The 18728-nt window shown below is 42.6% G+C and overlaps 1 protein-coding gene across 3 annotated transcripts in view; it reads left to right on the top strand.

Annotated features, from left to right (window-relative positions):
* Positions 1-18728, top strand: part of si (sucrase-isomaltase (alpha-glucosidase)) — a 77308-nt gene that overhangs the window by 39165 nt on the left and 19415 nt on the right. For all 3 annotated transcript variants that reach the window (XM_020050172.3, XM_010901704.5, XM_020050176.2), the window contains exons 11-24: positions 597-728; positions 1018-1134; positions 2460-2573; positions 2719-2803; positions 4700-4817; positions 5632-5803; positions 6560-6676; positions 9535-9689; positions 9863-9947; positions 12265-12321; positions 13272-13396; positions 13482-13567; positions 17841-17890; positions 18131-18295. In XM_020050172.3, coding sequence (XP_019905731.2) covers positions 597-728; positions 1018-1134; positions 2460-2573; positions 2719-2803; positions 4700-4817; positions 5632-5803; positions 6560-6676; positions 9535-9689; positions 9863-9947; positions 12265-12321; positions 13272-13396; positions 13482-13567; positions 17841-17890; positions 18131-18295 — 1578 coding nt within the window. The remainder of the gene's footprint in view (positions 1-596; positions 729-1017; positions 1135-2459; positions 2574-2718; positions 2804-4699; positions 4818-5631; positions 5804-6559; positions 6677-9534; positions 9690-9862; positions 9948-12264; positions 12322-13271; positions 13397-13481; positions 13568-17840; positions 17891-18130; positions 18296-18728) is intronic.

Below are 18728 nucleotides of genomic sequence, written 5' to 3'. Positions count from 1 at the left end.
TAGAATTCTCTCAAGGTTCTGCACCACATTAGTCAAGTTGCTAGTACTAACTTCAAGGTCTGATCCTCGCAGGCATGCCAGCAGTCTAATGCTAAATCAGATGTGTTTCAGTTGTGCTAAGATGCTAAAATGTGTGAGGGGAATCCATTAAAGCAATGTACAATATGCTAATTTCTGTGCAGATGTGTTAAGGTTATGCTACATTGCTAACATTTGAGTGGGTACACAGTCTACATCAATCTGTATGCATTGCATTCACTCTAAAATGCATGTCTGCATTTAACTGAACACTTCTGTCATGCCAAAATGTTTGAACGTGGGACTTAAATTCAAGATGCAGATGTAGTGTATTTTAACTGGATGCTCTCCAGTGCAGGCCAAGGGACTCATATTTATGTCATATTGGTTTAGCCGCTATGACGCTAATATGTAAGTGGTTTCAATTTAATGTGTGGAACTGGGCTAAGATTCTAACAAACGAAGTGGCTAAAGACCAACACTGAGTTTTACACCGGTAATTGACTAAATGAACACATTAGCCATATTATACTGTTTGTATGTGTTTTATGGTTTCCCTGCGTCTTTCCATATCCTAGGATGTCCAATATACTGATATTGACTATATGGAGGATAAGAAGGACTTCACTTATGATCTAGTCAAATTCAGAGATCTCCCTTCGTTTGCTGAATACCTGCATTCGAAGGGACAGAAGTATATCCTCATATTGGTAAGAAACACACATTCACTCACTGATTTGTCTTTAATAACATTTGGTTGATTCTACTGTAAGCTACATAACTAAGTCCCAACCTCTTAAGTAGAAAAAATAAATGGCACTTACATTGATGTCCCTGGTATATCAGTCTTTTCTTAGAGGGCTAGAATTAAAACAAGCAGGAGGTTGGGTCCTTTATAAGAGAGCCGGAGGGAAAACTGCAGATTTCCCCTATACAAATCTGACTGGAATGTGACCCTGTCAGGAATATGATGTAAAAGGCTTGGTTATTGGCCCTCAGGATCCTGCGGTGGCCACCAGTCCAAGGATCAATGGGCCATATGAGTCATATGACCGAGGAACCAAGAAGGAAGCCTGGGTCACGGAGGCTGATGGAAAGACCCCGATAGTGGGTGAGGTAGGTTGTGGTGATCGTCTCTGAGAGAGCGAGAGTGACAGAGGGAGCCATATAATGATCCCACTATATGTGTGAGGCCGAGTTTACAAACGGTTGTGGAGCAGATAAGCCACATATCTCGTGTTTTGATAACCCGCGCAATTTGAACTGGCCTGCCGCTAATCACTTTTTTATATTTATCTCAAGATATGTTTTGCCTCCACATTCCTTTTCAATCTTAAATCGTTCTGCATCACAGACCGCGTTCCCGTATGTTGTGTGTGTACGTGTTCCCGAGGTTGTTCATATAAACAAGACCGGCAGACTTTGAAAGCCTAGACGGCCTGGATGGTGTTTATGAATACCACAAATGCAAGGACATACTGTTTTTATTATTAAATTAAGGAGGTTAATTGCTAACATAAAGCTTGCTGCCAGTTTACTTAGCTGAAATATCACTATGAAATCTGCCAACAAGGCTAGCGAATTAGAAATTGGCCATAACCTGCCTCGATGGATAGTGTGCCCCATAGAATGTAATCTAAATAACACATCTACAGACATGCAGTACTGGGCCTGTCTGGTTTTTAATATTAAATGATGATCAATAAGCTTAAAGATGGAAAAACAAGAAACTGTGCAATCACACATTGTTGGTTTCTGCTCATCTGCTTTGTTGAGAGGTAAATCATCATTGTGTGTGTGTTTACATCCGTTCATGTTTGTGAATGTGCTTCAGAATGATTCATGTCTTCTCTTTGCTAGCGGTTGTAAATTCATTAGTGGGATTAAAGCTATCTAGTGTTTTACTAGGGGGGAGTGCAGAAACCTTGGTATTTAATCTCTACTGCCCTGTGAACCAAGGTCGGCTCAGACCTGAAACTAGACACGCCCCCATGGAGGCATGCACACCACACATGTACCCACAACAGAAACACACACCACACACACGCACACACACACATACGATTGCTCCTACAATCCCACTAACCTCTCTTTTTTTTTCTCTATCTCTTTTTCTCTCATTCCCTCTTTTTGAGGATCAATCGTTACTCTCAGTACATGTCATCAAGCGAAGGCTTCAAATACACCGTCATGTCTGGAGATTTCTATTGCGTTATCGATTTTCCTCGTCCTCCTTCTCCCCCCTCTAAAATCTCCCTCTTATTCCTAGCATCCACACTCCTCCCCTCTGATCCTCTCTTTCGTTCTCTACACGTCCTTCACCGGCCTCTTCCTTTTGGCCTACATCTCCTTGGTGGCTCGCTGTTCTTCTCAAACGCTGAGTTAGTGTTTCCTAACTTCACTAACCCTCCTCTCCTGCTCTCCTCCCTTTCGTCTCTAAGGTTTGGCCTGGTGAAACGGTGTTTCCAGACTACACGAACAAAGACTGCATAGAGTGGTGGGCTGATGAGTATGAACGGTTCTCTAAGGAAATCAAACACGACGCTCTGTGGATCGTAAGCATGTTCCTCTAATACTTTAGTATGCTATAATTATTGCCGTCATCCCTATCTTCAACTTTGTCATCGTTACCAGTTAATCCTTCAGAACCCCAGTCTTACATCCAAATCCCTGCATCACTACTTTGTTTTCTCCTGACAGGATATGAATGAGGTGGCCAACTTTAAGAAAGGATCCATCAAGGGATGTGCTGACAACAAGCTCAACTACCCTCCCTTCACACCGAGTAAGGCTACTCGTCGGCTCCAGTTAGTTTATGTACACTAGCTTTAATGACAAGAGACATTGTATTTTGAGGTCCAGTCGGTCTTTGCAAGCATTATTCTATTGATAAAAAGCTATGTTTTGGTCACCTTTGTCAAGGGCTAACCTTATGCAGAGACAGTGTGTGGGAACGTTTTCCGAACTATGTCATTTTCACCAACGCAACTGCCCTTTTAAGGACTGTATGCAGCTTTGTTTTTGGATATTTTGTTGTCAAAAATATCAAAAGAAACACAATGTGAATTATAATTATGGCAATCAGGTAATTTAACTCACTCCTGAAGGTTACACTGAATAATAAAATTTCACTATCCAAAGATTATGTTAATCTGCTGGCTGAATTTATCTTAATTGCTATGAAAAACCTGTAAGAATAACCCAACAGATTAGTTGATATTTTCTTAAGTGTTTAAGAGGGCTAGTTCAATATTTTCAACACCCACCTCCAATGCAATATTGCCCTATTCACATTTGAAACCGTGGGGTGTGTGTGCATACAATTATGTATTAGAGTATTAGGAATACCAAAGTTGTAGCCTGAGCATTTATTGAAATGTTTCACCTTGAATGGTAAAATATACATGAGCAAATGTTCATATGCAATTGAAAATGACATTGAATTAGGAGTCTTTAAGAAGGCAGTGGAATTTCTTCCAGTTTGGATGAATATGAATTTGGGGCAGTGCAATCTGGTGATGCTCTAGCAACTCCTTGTAGATTGGATACCTGCATGCTCAACTTTAGTGGTGAATGTGCTCTCCTCCAAGTACTTATATACTGATGAATACCTGATTGAGCTAGCAGTGTGACAACAAGCTGAACTGCTAGAGAGTTGCTGCTATTAAGTCCATAATCTTGAATAGGAAATTACACAATATAAAAAAATATTTGTTTTGTTTCTGTTATGCTGTATATTATTATAAAATCTTGACTTGCAATTTCAAACATGGATTGTTCAGAGAAAATGTAGCCCCAAAACTGATAAGAAATCACCATGAATGGCAACCAATTGACGAAATAAGAATAGGCTTATTGTCTGGTATATTTTCACAACCAACGTTTTCACATTTGGTGTAGTAAAGTAGGATATGCTTATTTTAAAAGGACAGATTGTCAAATAGATTACTTGCCCACGTTGTGTTAATAAAGTAAGACTAACTTGTTCCATTGATAACGACAACCTTAGTGTGAAATTATCTTGAAAAATTTTGTTTGCAACAAGGACAATAGAAATAATCCTGACATCTGTTATGGAGCACTTGCGGTTTGGTCAATGTTGTTTGCAGTTTATTTCAACTCTGCAGGTTTATTCAGGATATATGGACAGTTTACAGAAAGATCAGCTGGGGATAACACAGTGGCCTCTACTGTTGAAATATACAATATCAGAATGCAATATTTACAGTACAAATAATAACAAATAGGCTGGCATTCATTCAGAACCGCCATGGCACTGTTCACACACTCTTTATTTACAGCATTAATCTGTGTCGACAAACATCTCTCTCTGAAAAGTGACAACATACCTGTGAGGTGGGAGGAGGGGTCACCATGGTAGTTGTAGTTTTTATTCAGTACCCAGGATCCAGCTGTGGCAACATTTTACCATTGGTTTGATTGAATTAAAATCAGTTGATTGAATTTATACCCCGGCTCCATGCACACACGACTCCCTGCCAGGGAACTGGGTTCAATATCCGTCTCCACCCTTCACCAGCTGGCCACTCTTCATCAGTCTCCCTGCCTGTCTCTGTCTGTCAATAAAAGCATTGGAAAAATGTTGTATAATGAGTGAGAAGATGAACTGTCCTGTAAACAAATAACTAATCAAATGAATGTCCTGTATCCTTTCTCCCAGATATTCTGGATGGGGTGATGTACAGTAAGACGCTGTGCATGGATTCTAAACAAGCCTGGGGGGACCACTATGATGTTCACAGTCTTTATGGATACTCCATGGTTCTAGCCACAGATGTGTGAGTTTTGTTTTTGACCATGTTTACAGTCACTAGCAGTGGAGCTCTACTACAGCACTACAATCCCGCTGCTTGTTTTGTGGGCTAAAATCACGTGCAGTGGGTCCAGAGCTTGAGGCCTTGCGATGTCCTAAATGCGACTGAATTGTCCTGAAATTTCAGAGGTGAGTGGTGAGGATTTGTCTTGGGCTAAATAAACAGAGCATCATTAAAACAAGACCCTGGGGCACTTGGCGTTTGGTATGGAGGTTAAAACAGGACTTTTGTGTCTCGGAGGAAGATCCTGACGCATGCATGCATGCCTGCCTGCCCGCCCCAGCGGGGACTGAAATCCTCCCTCCAAGCACGCACATGTGCGTGCGTGCGTGTGCACGTACAGGGACTCACACATTCATGTCTTAGAGTGGAATGCATAAAGAGCTCTGCGGTCCTATTGTGAGTGGCAAGTCTTCTGAAAAACCTCCACCATCGCTGACTCATCCTGTCAGTAAACCGCTCGCTAGCTCCACTCTCACAGTCTTTTGTCCTTTTCTTTCTCTTCTGTCAATTTCTCTCTCGGCTAATTAAAAGGCCTTATTGGCAGCAGACACACTGTGTAAACATCATCAGAGCCCAGTATTGTCATGAAAATCGATGGACGTTCGATTTAGCTTGCTAATCAAATGGAAAAATAGAGCAACAAAGCAACGATGATACACTCTTTGCCAATCTCTCTCTCTCTCTCTTTTTGCCGCTCTCTCACATTCTTTGCCTCTCTTGCTCTCCCTCTGTTTCTTCTCTTGAAACACCTGTCTCTCCTCCTTTCTCCCTTCAGTGCTTTGAAGCGTGTGTTTGGGACAAAGCGGACACTAATGCTGACCCGCTCGTCCTTCCCTGGGGTAGGGAAATACTCAGGCCACTGGTTGGGGGACAACGCTGCTAACTGGAATGACATCAAATGGGCTATACCTGGCATGCTGGACTTTGGCCTGTTTGGAGTCCCCTATGTGAGTATCTCAAGTGCTGTCTGGTGGGTTGCCTGGTGGTATGTGTTCATTTGGAGACTAGAACTGGAAAGCTTTTATTTCACTACCACTGAGAGGCAGGTTCGACAAGACAATGTAGTGGTTAAAAGCTGTTTGGCTCTGGCCTCTTGTCATCGGGACAGCCAAAACACAGAGTGGAAACATCAGTTAAAAAAAATGATTCAAAACAGAGTCAAAAACACATACTGCTCCAGCTGTGTCAAGTTGTCTTGGAGTTGCCAACCCCAGTCCTGAAGGGACTCTGTCCGAAAGGTTTTCCAATTCTTGTTTGGCGCACACAGTCATTCAAATCTCTTTCACACACACACGTGCACGCACGAGACAAACACAACCTCACACAAACTCACGTTCCTGGCATAGAGAGGCCGGGATTTGGATCAACGCCCTTGCATTGAGGATGCTTTAAATTGCCCTAGTATCAAACAATAGCAACACAATAAAAGACACTGCTCTCAAAGGATTGGCAATTGATTGGGTATTCTTTTTCATTCTTACCATATGCATTTACGAAAATAGTGATTGTATACATGTATTCTCCCAATTAAGCCTTACTCCAAATCAGAAAACAATATCAGACGAGGAGAAGAGAATTGAAACGATACAACCATTTCCTCTGAGGGCCTGCTGTATACTTTCCAATGCTCTGCATATGTTTTAAACCCCATGTGATCCTTTGTGAGAGTGTAACTTAAATTCTGACCTTTCTTGTATTGTCAGATCGGTGCTGATATTTGCGGTTTCTTTGACAACTCGACTGAAGAGTTGTGTCGTCGCTGGATGCAAGTGGGAGCCTTCTATCCCTTCAGCCGGAACCATAACGCCCAACATTACATGGTATTTGCTTTGCTCACTGTTTTACCACAATACATACAGTAAGTGTACAGTTAAAGCCAAATAATCATAGTAAAAAATTAGTCTGAAAATTAAATAATTATAAAACAAATGGCTTGGCCATAACTATTGGTGGCTTGCACGTCCTTTGCCAAACATTGGTGGTGTTAAACGGTTCTTCTAACCATCAGTAAGTTTTCTGCTCTTCTCTACTCACTTCTGGCACTTCTGCCCCTCATCATCAAACTGCTCCAGTTCAGTAATGACTGAGGGCTGTCCATCATCAAACTGCTCCAGTTCAGAAATGACTGAGGGCTGTCAATCATCAAACTGCTCCAGTTCAGTAATGACTGAGTGTTGTCAATCATCAAACTGCTCCAGTTCAGTAATGACTGAGGGCTGTCCATCATCAACATATGATTTACACTCCTGCAGTCAGTTATGGGTTAAAGATCTGTACTCGTCACTTGCCACTTCTGAACAGTCTGCGTGGTCTCAGGGGAATACGTAATATATAATACGTAAATCTGTGACACCTGATTTCACATATGTTACCTTACATTCGATTACAAAAAAGTATGATACATTACGAACCCTACTAAGACATATTGAAGGAACTGAAAAGATTTCAATTCTATCTTTATTTACATATTCGATGATCCTTCAGTATAGCCATTTATAATTATGTCCTCGATTGTCCTCTCCTAGCCTATACTCTGTCTGGTCATGTTCTTTTATCAGAATGTTTGTGTTACAACTGTTTATCTCTGGTCTGACTACAGAACCTGGGGTCATGCCTTAATCCCCCTATGCTAAACCCATGACTAGAACACTGTTTCACAATATGGTGTGAGGCGTAGATTGGATTGTGTGTGTATTCTGCAGGACTAGTCTTGATATCTTCATGTTAGTAAAGCGAACCCGACACCTTTTGTTTGGGGATATAAAAACCAGAGCGGAGTTTGGGGAAGGGCTCTTGCATTTTCCTCGCTCCTGCCTGCATCTTCAATCTCCAGAGAACATTTGGTTTTAAAACTTGTTCTGTAATTGTAATACTCTCTGTATATATTAAATTATTTGGTTGCATTAATTAATTGACTGTTTTGAATTTATCTTAAAAGGGTCAAAATCCAGTTCCTTCAATATCAAATATAATGAACGCTACTAAAACATATCATATATTACGAATGATGTTAAGACGTATCATATATTACGCACAATAAATATTTACATAAAATAGAGCCCTGGGACCAGGCTGCAACAGTTAAAAGTGCACTCTGCTTTATCAGCTTCTAGCTCTTTAAAAGTTAATTGAGGTGCTTTGTCCACCTTTCAAACCAACTTTTGATTACATATTCCATTCATTCCATTCAGAGTATTAGCAGACTGTGCTAACAGGACTTCCAAGGTCCTGGGAGATGGTTGGACTTTTAACATTGGGAAAGTCTATGTTTGAGTATTATTGGTTTCAGACATTCAAAGACAGTTCTTTTGCCTTCATCTCGATGGTGGTGCAGCATATTCTGTTTTTCTTTTTCAAACTCTGAGTTGCAATTTCTACCCTGTTGGCCACTTCAGCTTATCACAGGTGAGATGAATCTCCCAGCTAACTATGATTACCTGCCTCTATCCTAATTATTTAGAATTCCCCTGATATGAGAATAATGTCCAGGCATTTTGTGTTTTTAATCCAAAAATGATCAGTTGTCATTTCTTTGGGGTCCTGTGTAGTTCCTGATCGATGGTTTAATCAGTCAGAGACGTGTATGTGTGGGGAAAAGAGAAGGGGAGGAAGAGGGTGAGATGGCGGAAGGTAGAAACCCAATGAAATGGATGTCTGCTAGCAAAGAGTACATTATATATCTTAAGAGAGATTTACACTAAATGAACTGACCTTTGCTTTTCCCCAATCACTTCACTCATCAGAAGGCTGCACAGGCTAAAATGTCACGAGCACATGCACGCACAGTCAGGACATACAATGATTAGCCAGTAGAGTAGAGCTAGGCCCTTCAGCAACTAATCATCCACTCAAACTCCACAATTATGGGATTAGAACGATTATTTTCTCTTGCTCTGTCATCTCTTTGGCCTGGTTTTCTTTATATGTTCTCTCCCACTTTAGCTGGTGTTCACTGCTTTCTCTCTGCCTCTCTGCTCTTCTTGTTAACTCTTGAGTGAACAAATTGTTGCCATTTAGATGTATTTTCAAGACATCTGGTTTCCAACATGTGAGTTTGAAAGACTTATTATCCTGACCTGACGAATAAAATATTTATTTTCTGGTCATTGAAAATTCCTGTTTTCTGGTGTTTTTAGTGGTGTGTTTTTATATTATGTCATTTATGGACTTTCAAGATATGACATTTATGTAAATACAATTAATATATTTTGTCGCCGGACCAATAATCTGAACAAATCATAAATGTACATGATTGGTTTATTGGGTGGGAGATAGCTTATTGGTTAGAGCATCTAACCAGTAACAGAAAGGTTGCTAGATTAAATCCTGAGTGTAACAGTTGAATAAAATCATATTTCTGTCAATGAACTTCAAGACAGTTAATCCTAATTACTCCTATAATTTGCTCTGTTTAAGAGCAGATGTTTATTGCTAAAATGTAAATGCTCAGGTTTGGCTCAAACGCATGGCAAAATAAGACCAGAATTTGGTCCGGACGGGATAAAAAGAAATAGATGTTTTAAACGCCTGGTGCGAACTGGGATTCCTGCTGGGTGTGCTCTTGTGGATTTTGTCATCGTGGTGGATTCAAATCCCTCTCTCACTCAATCCCTCCAACCTTTTCCTTTTCTTCTCTCTCCCATCCATTTCTCCCTTCCTTTGCCTCAATCCCATCCAGCCCCAGGACCCGGCGGCATTTGGCGAAAACTCTCTACTGGTGAACAGCTCCAGGCACTACCTGAATATTCGATACACTCTGCTCCCCTACCTATACACACTCTTCTACAAGGCCCACACTGCCGGAGACACCGTGGTCCGGCCAGTCATGCACGAGTGAGTGACATCACTTCCTATTGCCCGGGTAGAAGTATCCCCAATGCAGACTGAGACATTATACACAGTGATTTAATATCTGAGTGAAGAATCTTAATCCATTCTAAAATTCACAGGCAATAGAAAATAGGAAATCGTTCCCCTCCAACGGCCACCTTTCCTCCCTCTCTTAGATTCTACTCTGACAGGCGCACCTGGACGGTAGACCGCCAGTTCCTTTGGGGGAAGAGCCTGCTCATCACTCCTGTTCTGGACCCTGTAAGTACATGGAGCGCAGCTGGCTCAGGAAACTGGCTCGGGAAATGGACTCAAGTTCCAGGCACATACTATGCAGTTCATATTTAATTTGATTGATCCAGAAATCTCTGGATGAGAGAAACCCATCGAGATGAGATCTCTCTCTCTATCAAACACACACAGACACACACAGTAGTTGACCTCCGTTGGGACGAGCACATGACATGAAATTTACTTTCCGTCCTCCGTCTCTTCACTTTTATATCCTGCTTTTCTCTCAACTCTAATGAGAGCACTGACCTCATTACAGACAGATTAGAAGTGCAGATAGATTGTGTGTGTGTCTGTGTGTATTTGTTTGAGTGTGTGTGCCTGTGTGTGCAGATAGATTGCGGTCATGTTAAAGTGGCCTGATTAATATGCTATTTAGCATGGCCTCTCGCGAATTAGAGAATGGCGAAGCGGGATGGATTGAAAGTGGGGCTCTGGATATAATAAGTTTAATCAGAGCGTAATTGTGAAAAGTTTCCTATGCTAGCAGAGAGAGGGAAGGTTTCGAGACCGTCACCCGGAGCTTGACCTCTGATTTGGGATACGACGACGATGTCATCCCCACGTTCTGTAAAGAGCCTCTGAATGATTAGGCTGTTCTTGCTAAGTATATGCAACCTGTCATTTTACCACCCTCTCTTTCTCCACCTCTCGCTTTCTCTCTCTCTAACTTCTTTAATTCTCTCTGTCTCATGATGTACTGTATGTGGCCTTGATTCTCAGATCAGGCCGGGTCTTTTAACCTAGTCTTCGATCTGTTGAACCTAACCCGGGTCTCCTGTGCATGGATAGGCTGGTTGGATGGAGCCCTGCCCGACAGAGTCCACCCCGTCTCCTCCCATTATTCCTGCTCTCATTTGTTGTAGATTCATCAGAAGCAAACCTCCCTCATCTCATCAGCGTTGCCTTAATCAAGCACTCTCAGACCTCTGTGATGTTTCCGTCTCTCATCTTTCCCTCTCTCGGCTCCCTATTTTCTCTGCATATGTATTGCTCCATCTCTCTCTATATATTATTATTGTCCTTATTTTGCTGTATCCCGGCTTTCAGTCTGACACTTTGTTTTCTCTGTGTAGAACACATTCAGATTTTCATCCGGGATCTGGGCAGTTTGGGTTAGCCGTCTTGCTCAGGAACAGAACAATGATTCTTTGACCTTGCCGACTCTGGTATTAGAACCAGGAACCTTTCATTTACTGGCTCAACACTCTTAACTGCCATCCTGAAACATCATTTGTTAATGCTCTTAATTTTTTTTCTTCCTATTATGCCTTTTTGCTGTCAGACCCCAGGAAAGACCAGCTGTCATCACAGTGTCAGCTAATGGAGATCCCAATTAATTAGAAACCTCATCTTACCTTATCTCATTTTCTCTCAATTACTCCTATTTTTCTTTTGTTGTATTTTGTGTTTCCCCTCTAACCGGAGACCGACCTGCCCCCATGGGGTTTGAGGCCAGGTTCAGGAGTTCCCCTCTATTCTACATGCCTTATGACTTCAACTGAGGATAGAAACCTCCCTGTCCCACCCAATTAATGTTCGCACTAATGCTATTGTTAGCAGTCCGTCTGCGTTTTACAAGATGCTGACTGATGCCAGCTGTAAATGAGTCAGACAGCAGTAAACGACATGCAGATAGACAGCAGCCATCATTCATCTTGATCATGTCTTAGGGTCTTCACTGGTGGGGGGAAATGTGGGTGATTACTGAGTGCTTAATGGTGTCTGCAAAAAAAATAACTAATTCCGACACGCACACCACCCGGAAAAAGGACAACCCTCCTTTTCTTTTACTTCTATTTGGTCTTCATGGTGACACTGTAGTTCATCTACTCTCTGTTCTGTTCCTCCTTTCATTTCCTCTCAGATCTTTAATGGCAGGGCTCTGTAGAACAAATGAGGGTGAGAGATTGAACCAGTGACAGCGTCAGCAATGGCTTTAAAGTTGGAGGATGGGTGGGTTCAGTATCACGCCGAATGAAAAGGACACATTATTCCCTTTCACTCTATTCTGATGTTCACTCTGTTCTCTCCCCCTCTCCGTCGCTCTGTTCCTGCCTGTCAGAGGGAAGCTGAACACAGCGACACGACGTCTCTATCAAAAGACTGCCCCTTGGTTATCGATTACTCCTGTCTGTACCCCTACAATCATCAAATGCCATCGTCCATCGCTCAATTCTGTCTGTGCCATCCCTTTGTTGCAGCTGTCTTTGATTGACAGGGAACCCAGATCGAGCTGTGATGTTTCCTTTGCTCTTGCTGATGTTTGATTGGTTGATTTCTGCAGGGAGTGGATCGGATCCGAGCCTATATCCCTGATGCTGTCTGGTACGATTACGAAACGGTGAGCTTCCTGTTTCCTACTTCCTTACTTAGGATCGAGAGTGAGAGAATGAGGGGAAAGACGGATAATGTGAGTGTTTCTTAGATAAAAGAGGTGTTGAGTTCCTGTGGGACTACACTTGGCCGTCGCACAGCTGTGTAATGAGCTACGGATCAGATGGCCGATTAGATTGGTCGCCTCGCTGCTGGCCTTTGTCCTGGTTGGTCACCTGGGGTTAGAAGGGGCGGGAGGAGGAGAGGATGCGGTGCAGTCAATTAGGAGGAAGAGTGGTAGTGGAGGACAGCAGGAGAGATGAAAAGAGGAAGAGAGAAAATGTAATGGGAAAAGAAGTGACGTTGGAGGGGGAGAGTTGAAAAGGAGACGAGTAGTTGGAGGTTGAAGGGACAGGAGGAGGTGAAGGACGAGCAGAGAGTTAAAGGGAGGGATAAAAGAGAGGAGGAGCGGAGCACTCCTTAGCCCGGACAATGAGGAGGCGATAAGATCTGAAATTGCTTATAGACGCTCCAGTGACTCCCTCTACAACCCCCCTCCTCCTGCATCCCAGATGGATGAGAGAGAATGAGAGCAAGAGAGGAAAAAGTACTCTAAATTGTCCTGGGCTGGTCTGAGAATTCAGTCCTTAGGGGGCTAGAAATTAATTGCCATTTGGAATTACTCTTTTTAGTTCTTTGAGCTTCTGAATGTAAGTGTGCATCTGTGTGTATGTGGGAGCGTGCACGTGAGCTGTTCTTGTGTGAGGACAAGAAATACCCTCCTGGACACAATCGGCAATGAGGGCATTAAAACAATAATCTCCTGACCTTACCCCGTCTCTTTCCTCAGTGGAAATACCCTTGTGGAAATGTATTTAAGCATTTCTTTCTGTGGTGTCACTAGAACCTCTTTCCCCACCCTAGTTTATGCCTTTGCTTTAACAACGTTGTTGACTGTTTTCCCCACTAACCAATCAGGAAGTGCGAATGGAAGCCCGTAAGCAGGAAGTTGAGATGTTCCTACCCGCAGATAAGCTTGGTTTACACATCAGGGGTGGAGCTGTTCTCCCTATTCAAAAACCGGCGGTGACAACTGTTTACAGGTAACTTCAAGCGCGGTCATGAACACATGAACACAGCACACATTTCTAACAAATCAGTGGATTAAAAATGACTGTGTTCCCTCAGTCGCCTGAACCCCTTGGGTCTGATCATTGCACTGGACAACAACAACGCAGCAGGGGAGTTATTCTGGGATGATGGAGATTCTCTAGGTATTTCTACAAAGTCCCAAAGAGTTATTGTGTGTGTCTGTGTTTGTTCAAGTCTTTGTGTATGTCAACAAGCAACCTATTGCGTAATATTATGAAATATTTATTTGTCTCGCTGATCTCACCTAGGACAGAATCAAGCTGGGGTGTAGATTGTGGGTGGGGTGGGCAATATTACAGACACGTCAATGTGACCCCCCAGAAAACAAAAATCCTTTGAGCCTGCCCCCCCCCCCCCCTCAAATATTAAGTACTAACCTACACCCTTAATCAACCAACTGTACACAAATCTTTCAGCTGAGAATTCATTCCAGTTCTCTCATCGCTCTCATCTTCATCCGCTTATCCGGTATCGAGTTGTGGGGACAGCAGCTCCAGCAGGGGACCCCAAACTTCCCTTTCCCGAGCCACATTTGCCAGCTCTGACTGGGGGATCCCGAGGCGTTTTCCCGGCCAGTGTCAAAATATAATCTCTCCACCTATTCCTGGGCCAACCCCAAGGTCTCCCAGCTGGACGTGCCTGGAACACCTCCCTAAGGAGACGTCCTGGGGGCATCCTTACCAGATGCCCGAACCACTTCAACTGGCTCCTTTCGATGCAAAGGAGCAGCGGCTCTACTCTGAGTTCCTAGCGGATGACTGAGCTTCTCACCCTATCTGTAAGGGTGAAGCCAGACACCCTTCTGAGAACCCATTTCAGCTGCTTGTACTCGCAATCTAGTTCTTTCGGTCATGACCCAGCCTTCATGACCATAGGTGAGGGTAGGAACGAAAAATTTACCGGTATATCGAGAGCTCTCTTTTCGTCACAACGGTGCAGTAAAGCGAATGCAATACCGCCCCCACTGCTCCGATTCTCCGGGCCAATCTCCCTGACCATTGTCCCCTCACTCGCGAACAAGACCCCGAGATACTTGAACTCCTTTAGTTGGGGTAATGCCTCATTCCATACCCGGAGGAGGCACTCCATCGGTTTCCTGCTGAGAACCATGGGCTCAGATTTAGAGGTGCTAATCCTCATCCCAACTGCTTCCCACTTGGCTGTGAACTGGTCCAGTGAGTGCTGAAGGTCACAGATCGATGATGCCATCAGGACCACATCATCTGCAAAAAGCAGCGATGAGATCCCCAGCCCACTGAACAGCAACCCCTCTCCACCCTGACAATGACTTGATATCCTGTCCATAAAAGTTACGAACAGCATTGGTGACAAAGCGCAGCCCTGGCGGAGGCCAACTCCCACCTGGAACAAGTCCAACTTACTACAGAGAACCTGTAGTACTTCAAAGAACACAGCTCTCACTTTGGACATACAGGGATTGGATAGCCCTCAGAAGGGACCTCCTCACCCCATACTCCCGCAGTACCTCCCACAGTATCTCCCTGGGGACCCGGTCATACGCCTTCTCCAGATCCACAAAACACATGAATAATTGCATGACAATTTGTAATATTCGTCTTATTATTTTATGATATTTATTATTAATGACGTTTATTGTTTTTTAGAAGAAGAATGTCGTTATTATTTTTATTATTAATATTATTATTTAAAAGAAGAATGTCATTTTTATTATTTTGTCAGTCTGAATTATATTTTGATCATTAAAAGCCTTTTATTACTGAACCCAGTCCATGCGCAACTGCCGGGCCTAACCCTGAAACGTCATGTAAGCGCACAGGCTCGCATCTGAAGGAATACATATAAATCAAATGCTTTGGTAAAGTCACACAAATTAAACATTGAAGTCCATGTTGCACAAAAATAAACACTGAAGTTTGTAATTATTATGTTGTTGTTTTTTTTACAGTGGGTCATAATATATCATATCTTTTAGTTTGTCAGTGTGTTAGGATTTTTTTTCCTGCGCATTTCCGCACGAACTCAAAACGTGCGCACACCACCTCCTGAGCTGGCGTAGGATTTGAGAGTGGCGTACGCCAACGTCCATATTGATAAATCTCAAAGTCACCGTGGTTTTGGGTGTACGCCAAGTGTACGCTGGAAATTTGGTGTACGCACTTTTGATAAATGAGGGCCACTGTCCTCTGTTTCTGACGTGCGCTCAGTGCGAAGCTCGATTTCAAAATCAAATATTTTTCTCCTCCGCGGTACAATTTTTTGGGGGGACGAAGCGGAGGGATCTTGAATCAGCCTGAAGGGGTTGTATTCACTATAACAACCACCTCGCTATACCTTATCCCGCTTATTACATGGCTACCTACCAAATAAATCAATAATTTGACACAAAATATTGATTTCAAAAGGAATTTATTGATTTAAAAACGATTGTATTGCTTCCTCTAAAGAAAAGAGTCCGTCTCTGGTTAGAATCCTGCTGCGTCCATAGCAACGCGCTGTTTTTCATGGCAACGGTCTGTTATCGAGATATAACACGCATTCTGCACTGGAATTCAGCCAATCCATGTAATAAGGGCTAATAATAACAATCTTATAAACTAATTATTGTGACTGAAAAACTGCCTAATATGTAATTACGCTGTAATTATTCTTGTCTGTATGAGTAAAAAAAAACTATTCGAAATGTTTAGGTGCTAGTAATCATATCGGCGCCTCCATGTTAGCCTTTCATGCAGTAAAGTTAACTGTATGTTGTAAGCAAAATGCTTTTTAGTTTCCACACGCAGTCCACAAACATTTGAAAATGCGCACATTTAATACAGACATTATAGCCTATGTGTAATAAAATACATGCCCGCTCATTTTAAGATGCCCATCAACATTAAAATTCAGGCTATGCCACTGTTATAGTCAAATTCCCTTACATCTATTTACCAGACGTATTCAGTAATGATAATGGTCACATTTCTAACAAGAAATATATATATATATATATATATATATATATATATATATATATATATATATATATATATATATATATAATATGCAACCAAGGCCAAATTATGACAAACAAAAGATGAATTCATTACATTATAGCTTAATCGCTATAGATCAAAGTGAAACTGAATATAAAGAGATTTACTTTCTTACCTTTCCTTGTGGTTCTTAGAATGACGTTGTTGCATATTTTGCATCTGGCAAATCTTTTTTTATTCACACAGTCCAGTTCAAAGTCCTTGTATCCAAACGATACCATTTGTGGAGCTCGACTAACGTTTCTGTCTGCCATGTTTGGCGCGGTATGAATTGTGCAGCGTTAAAGGCACATACGCTGATTAGTGCTGCTGATGTCACAACATATAAAATAATTGTATTGCTGTTTGTTTATTATAAGTTCAAGTCATTGTCGAGTCTTCCACTTCAAGTCAAGTCAATTCTCAAGTAACTTGTTCTCAAGTCAAAGTCAAGTCATTTTCATACTTTAATCAAGCAAGTCACAAGTCCTGAAAATGGTGACTCGAGACTCGAGTCAAGTCATGTGACTCGAGTCCCCCACCTCTGGTACACTGCAAACGTCTCCGGAGTCCTCCGGGATAACATATCCCGGAAGGCCTCCTTCTTCAGTCGGACGGCTTCCCTGACCACCGGTGTCCACCAGGGTGTTCAAGGGTTACCGCCCCTTGATGTACCTAAGACCTTTAGACCACAGCTCCCCGCCGCAACTTCGCTAATGGAGGCTTTGAACATCGACCACTCAGGTTCAATGCCTCCAACCTCCACAGGGATGCCAGAAAAGCTCCGCCGGAGGTGTGAGTTGAATATTTTTCGGACAATCCATGACTAGGACAGAACTCTAGCAACAAACGACCACTCGAGTTCAGATCAGGGAGGCCATTTCTCCCTATCACGCCTCTCCAGGTGTCTCCATCATTGCCCATGTGTAGGTTGAAGTCCCAAAGCAGAATTATGGAGTCCCATACTGGAGCCCCATACAGGACTCAATTCAGGGTCTCCAAGAAGGCCAAATACTCCAAACTGCTGTTCGGGGCATATGCACAAACGACAGACTGTTTGTGGACATAAGCCCCACCAGATCTAACTGATAGCGCTCCACCTCCCCCACAAGTTCTGGCTCCTTCCCCCACATAGAGGTGACGTTCCACGAGGCTGGAGGTCAATTACTTAACTGGGTTTTGTCCAAACAATGTGGCTTTCAGCCTGTCTTTGTCCTGTGACGCGAAATGATGGCATTATGCAGATAATCACAATTGATTGACCAAAAGGTCATTTGATGTAGAATGACACTGAGAACTGGCTAATATTATTAATCTGTCGCCCTGTCTCTCCATGTTTCTCTCCAATCTCTATTTTTCTTTCTCTACATCTCGGTATCTCTCTCAAAAACTCTCTCAGAAACTGTTGGAAGTGGGAACTACATGCACTACCAGTTTTCTGTTCTCAATGTAAGTAGTAGTTATTGATTATGCAATCTGACTTTAGATTACTCCCACTCTGACGTACCCTGTTGTTTTAAACTGAAGTGTTTCGTGTTTCCCATTGTTTTATGTTTAAACCTGTGTTTGCAGCTTTTTGATCTGATTGTCATTAAAGATCTATTTACTCTATCTAAATGAATACCACACAAGAACAAAAGAGTTAACCCCCCCCACCATCACCACCACCGGTCTGTTCTCTTTTTACAGGGCATTTTGACCATGCAGGTGATGCATTCTGGATACAGTGACCCCAACAACCTGCGATTTGAGAACATCACTGTTCTGGGTGTCATCAGGGAACCTTTGACAGTCCACGTAACTGACGGCAACAACATCACAACACATCCTTTCACCTATGACACTTATAGGCAGGTAACTATGGTCGTGACTGCTGTAGCTACCCTTACACACTGTTATCTGAAATACCTGTACCGCCACCTATATTTGCCATACTTCTCTATCTCTGTCTTACCAAGGTATGTTAGTTCCACTCACGCTCTGCTTATGTTAGGCTCAAATGTCGTTCATTTCAATAAAGATCTGGAAGACATTGCCAGTGCAAGGTTAGCATCCGGTATCCAGACATGGAGGCCATTACTCTACATTAGGGCCGGGATGGAGGTAGCTGTTAAAATAGCTGTAGATATGGATACTAGTGTTTGTTATTTCTCAGACGCTGACATCTCAGGGTTGCCTATTGTAAAACCTGTCAGGATTGTGTGTATGTCCAAGGGGCTTTCCAAGTGCGCTTTGTAGGTGCTGTATATAGGATGGCTTTGAGGCTAAACGCAGGTGTGTCTGTCAT

The sequence above is a fragment of the Esox lucius genome, chromosome 1 (assembly GCF_011004845.1).
Source record: "Esox lucius isolate fEsoLuc1 chromosome 1, fEsoLuc1.pri, whole genome shotgun sequence".
Taxonomy (NCBI): Eukaryota; Metazoa; Chordata; class Actinopteri; order Esociformes; family Esocidae; genus Esox; species Esox lucius.
This window is presented reverse-complemented; position numbering and strand designations above follow the sequence as displayed.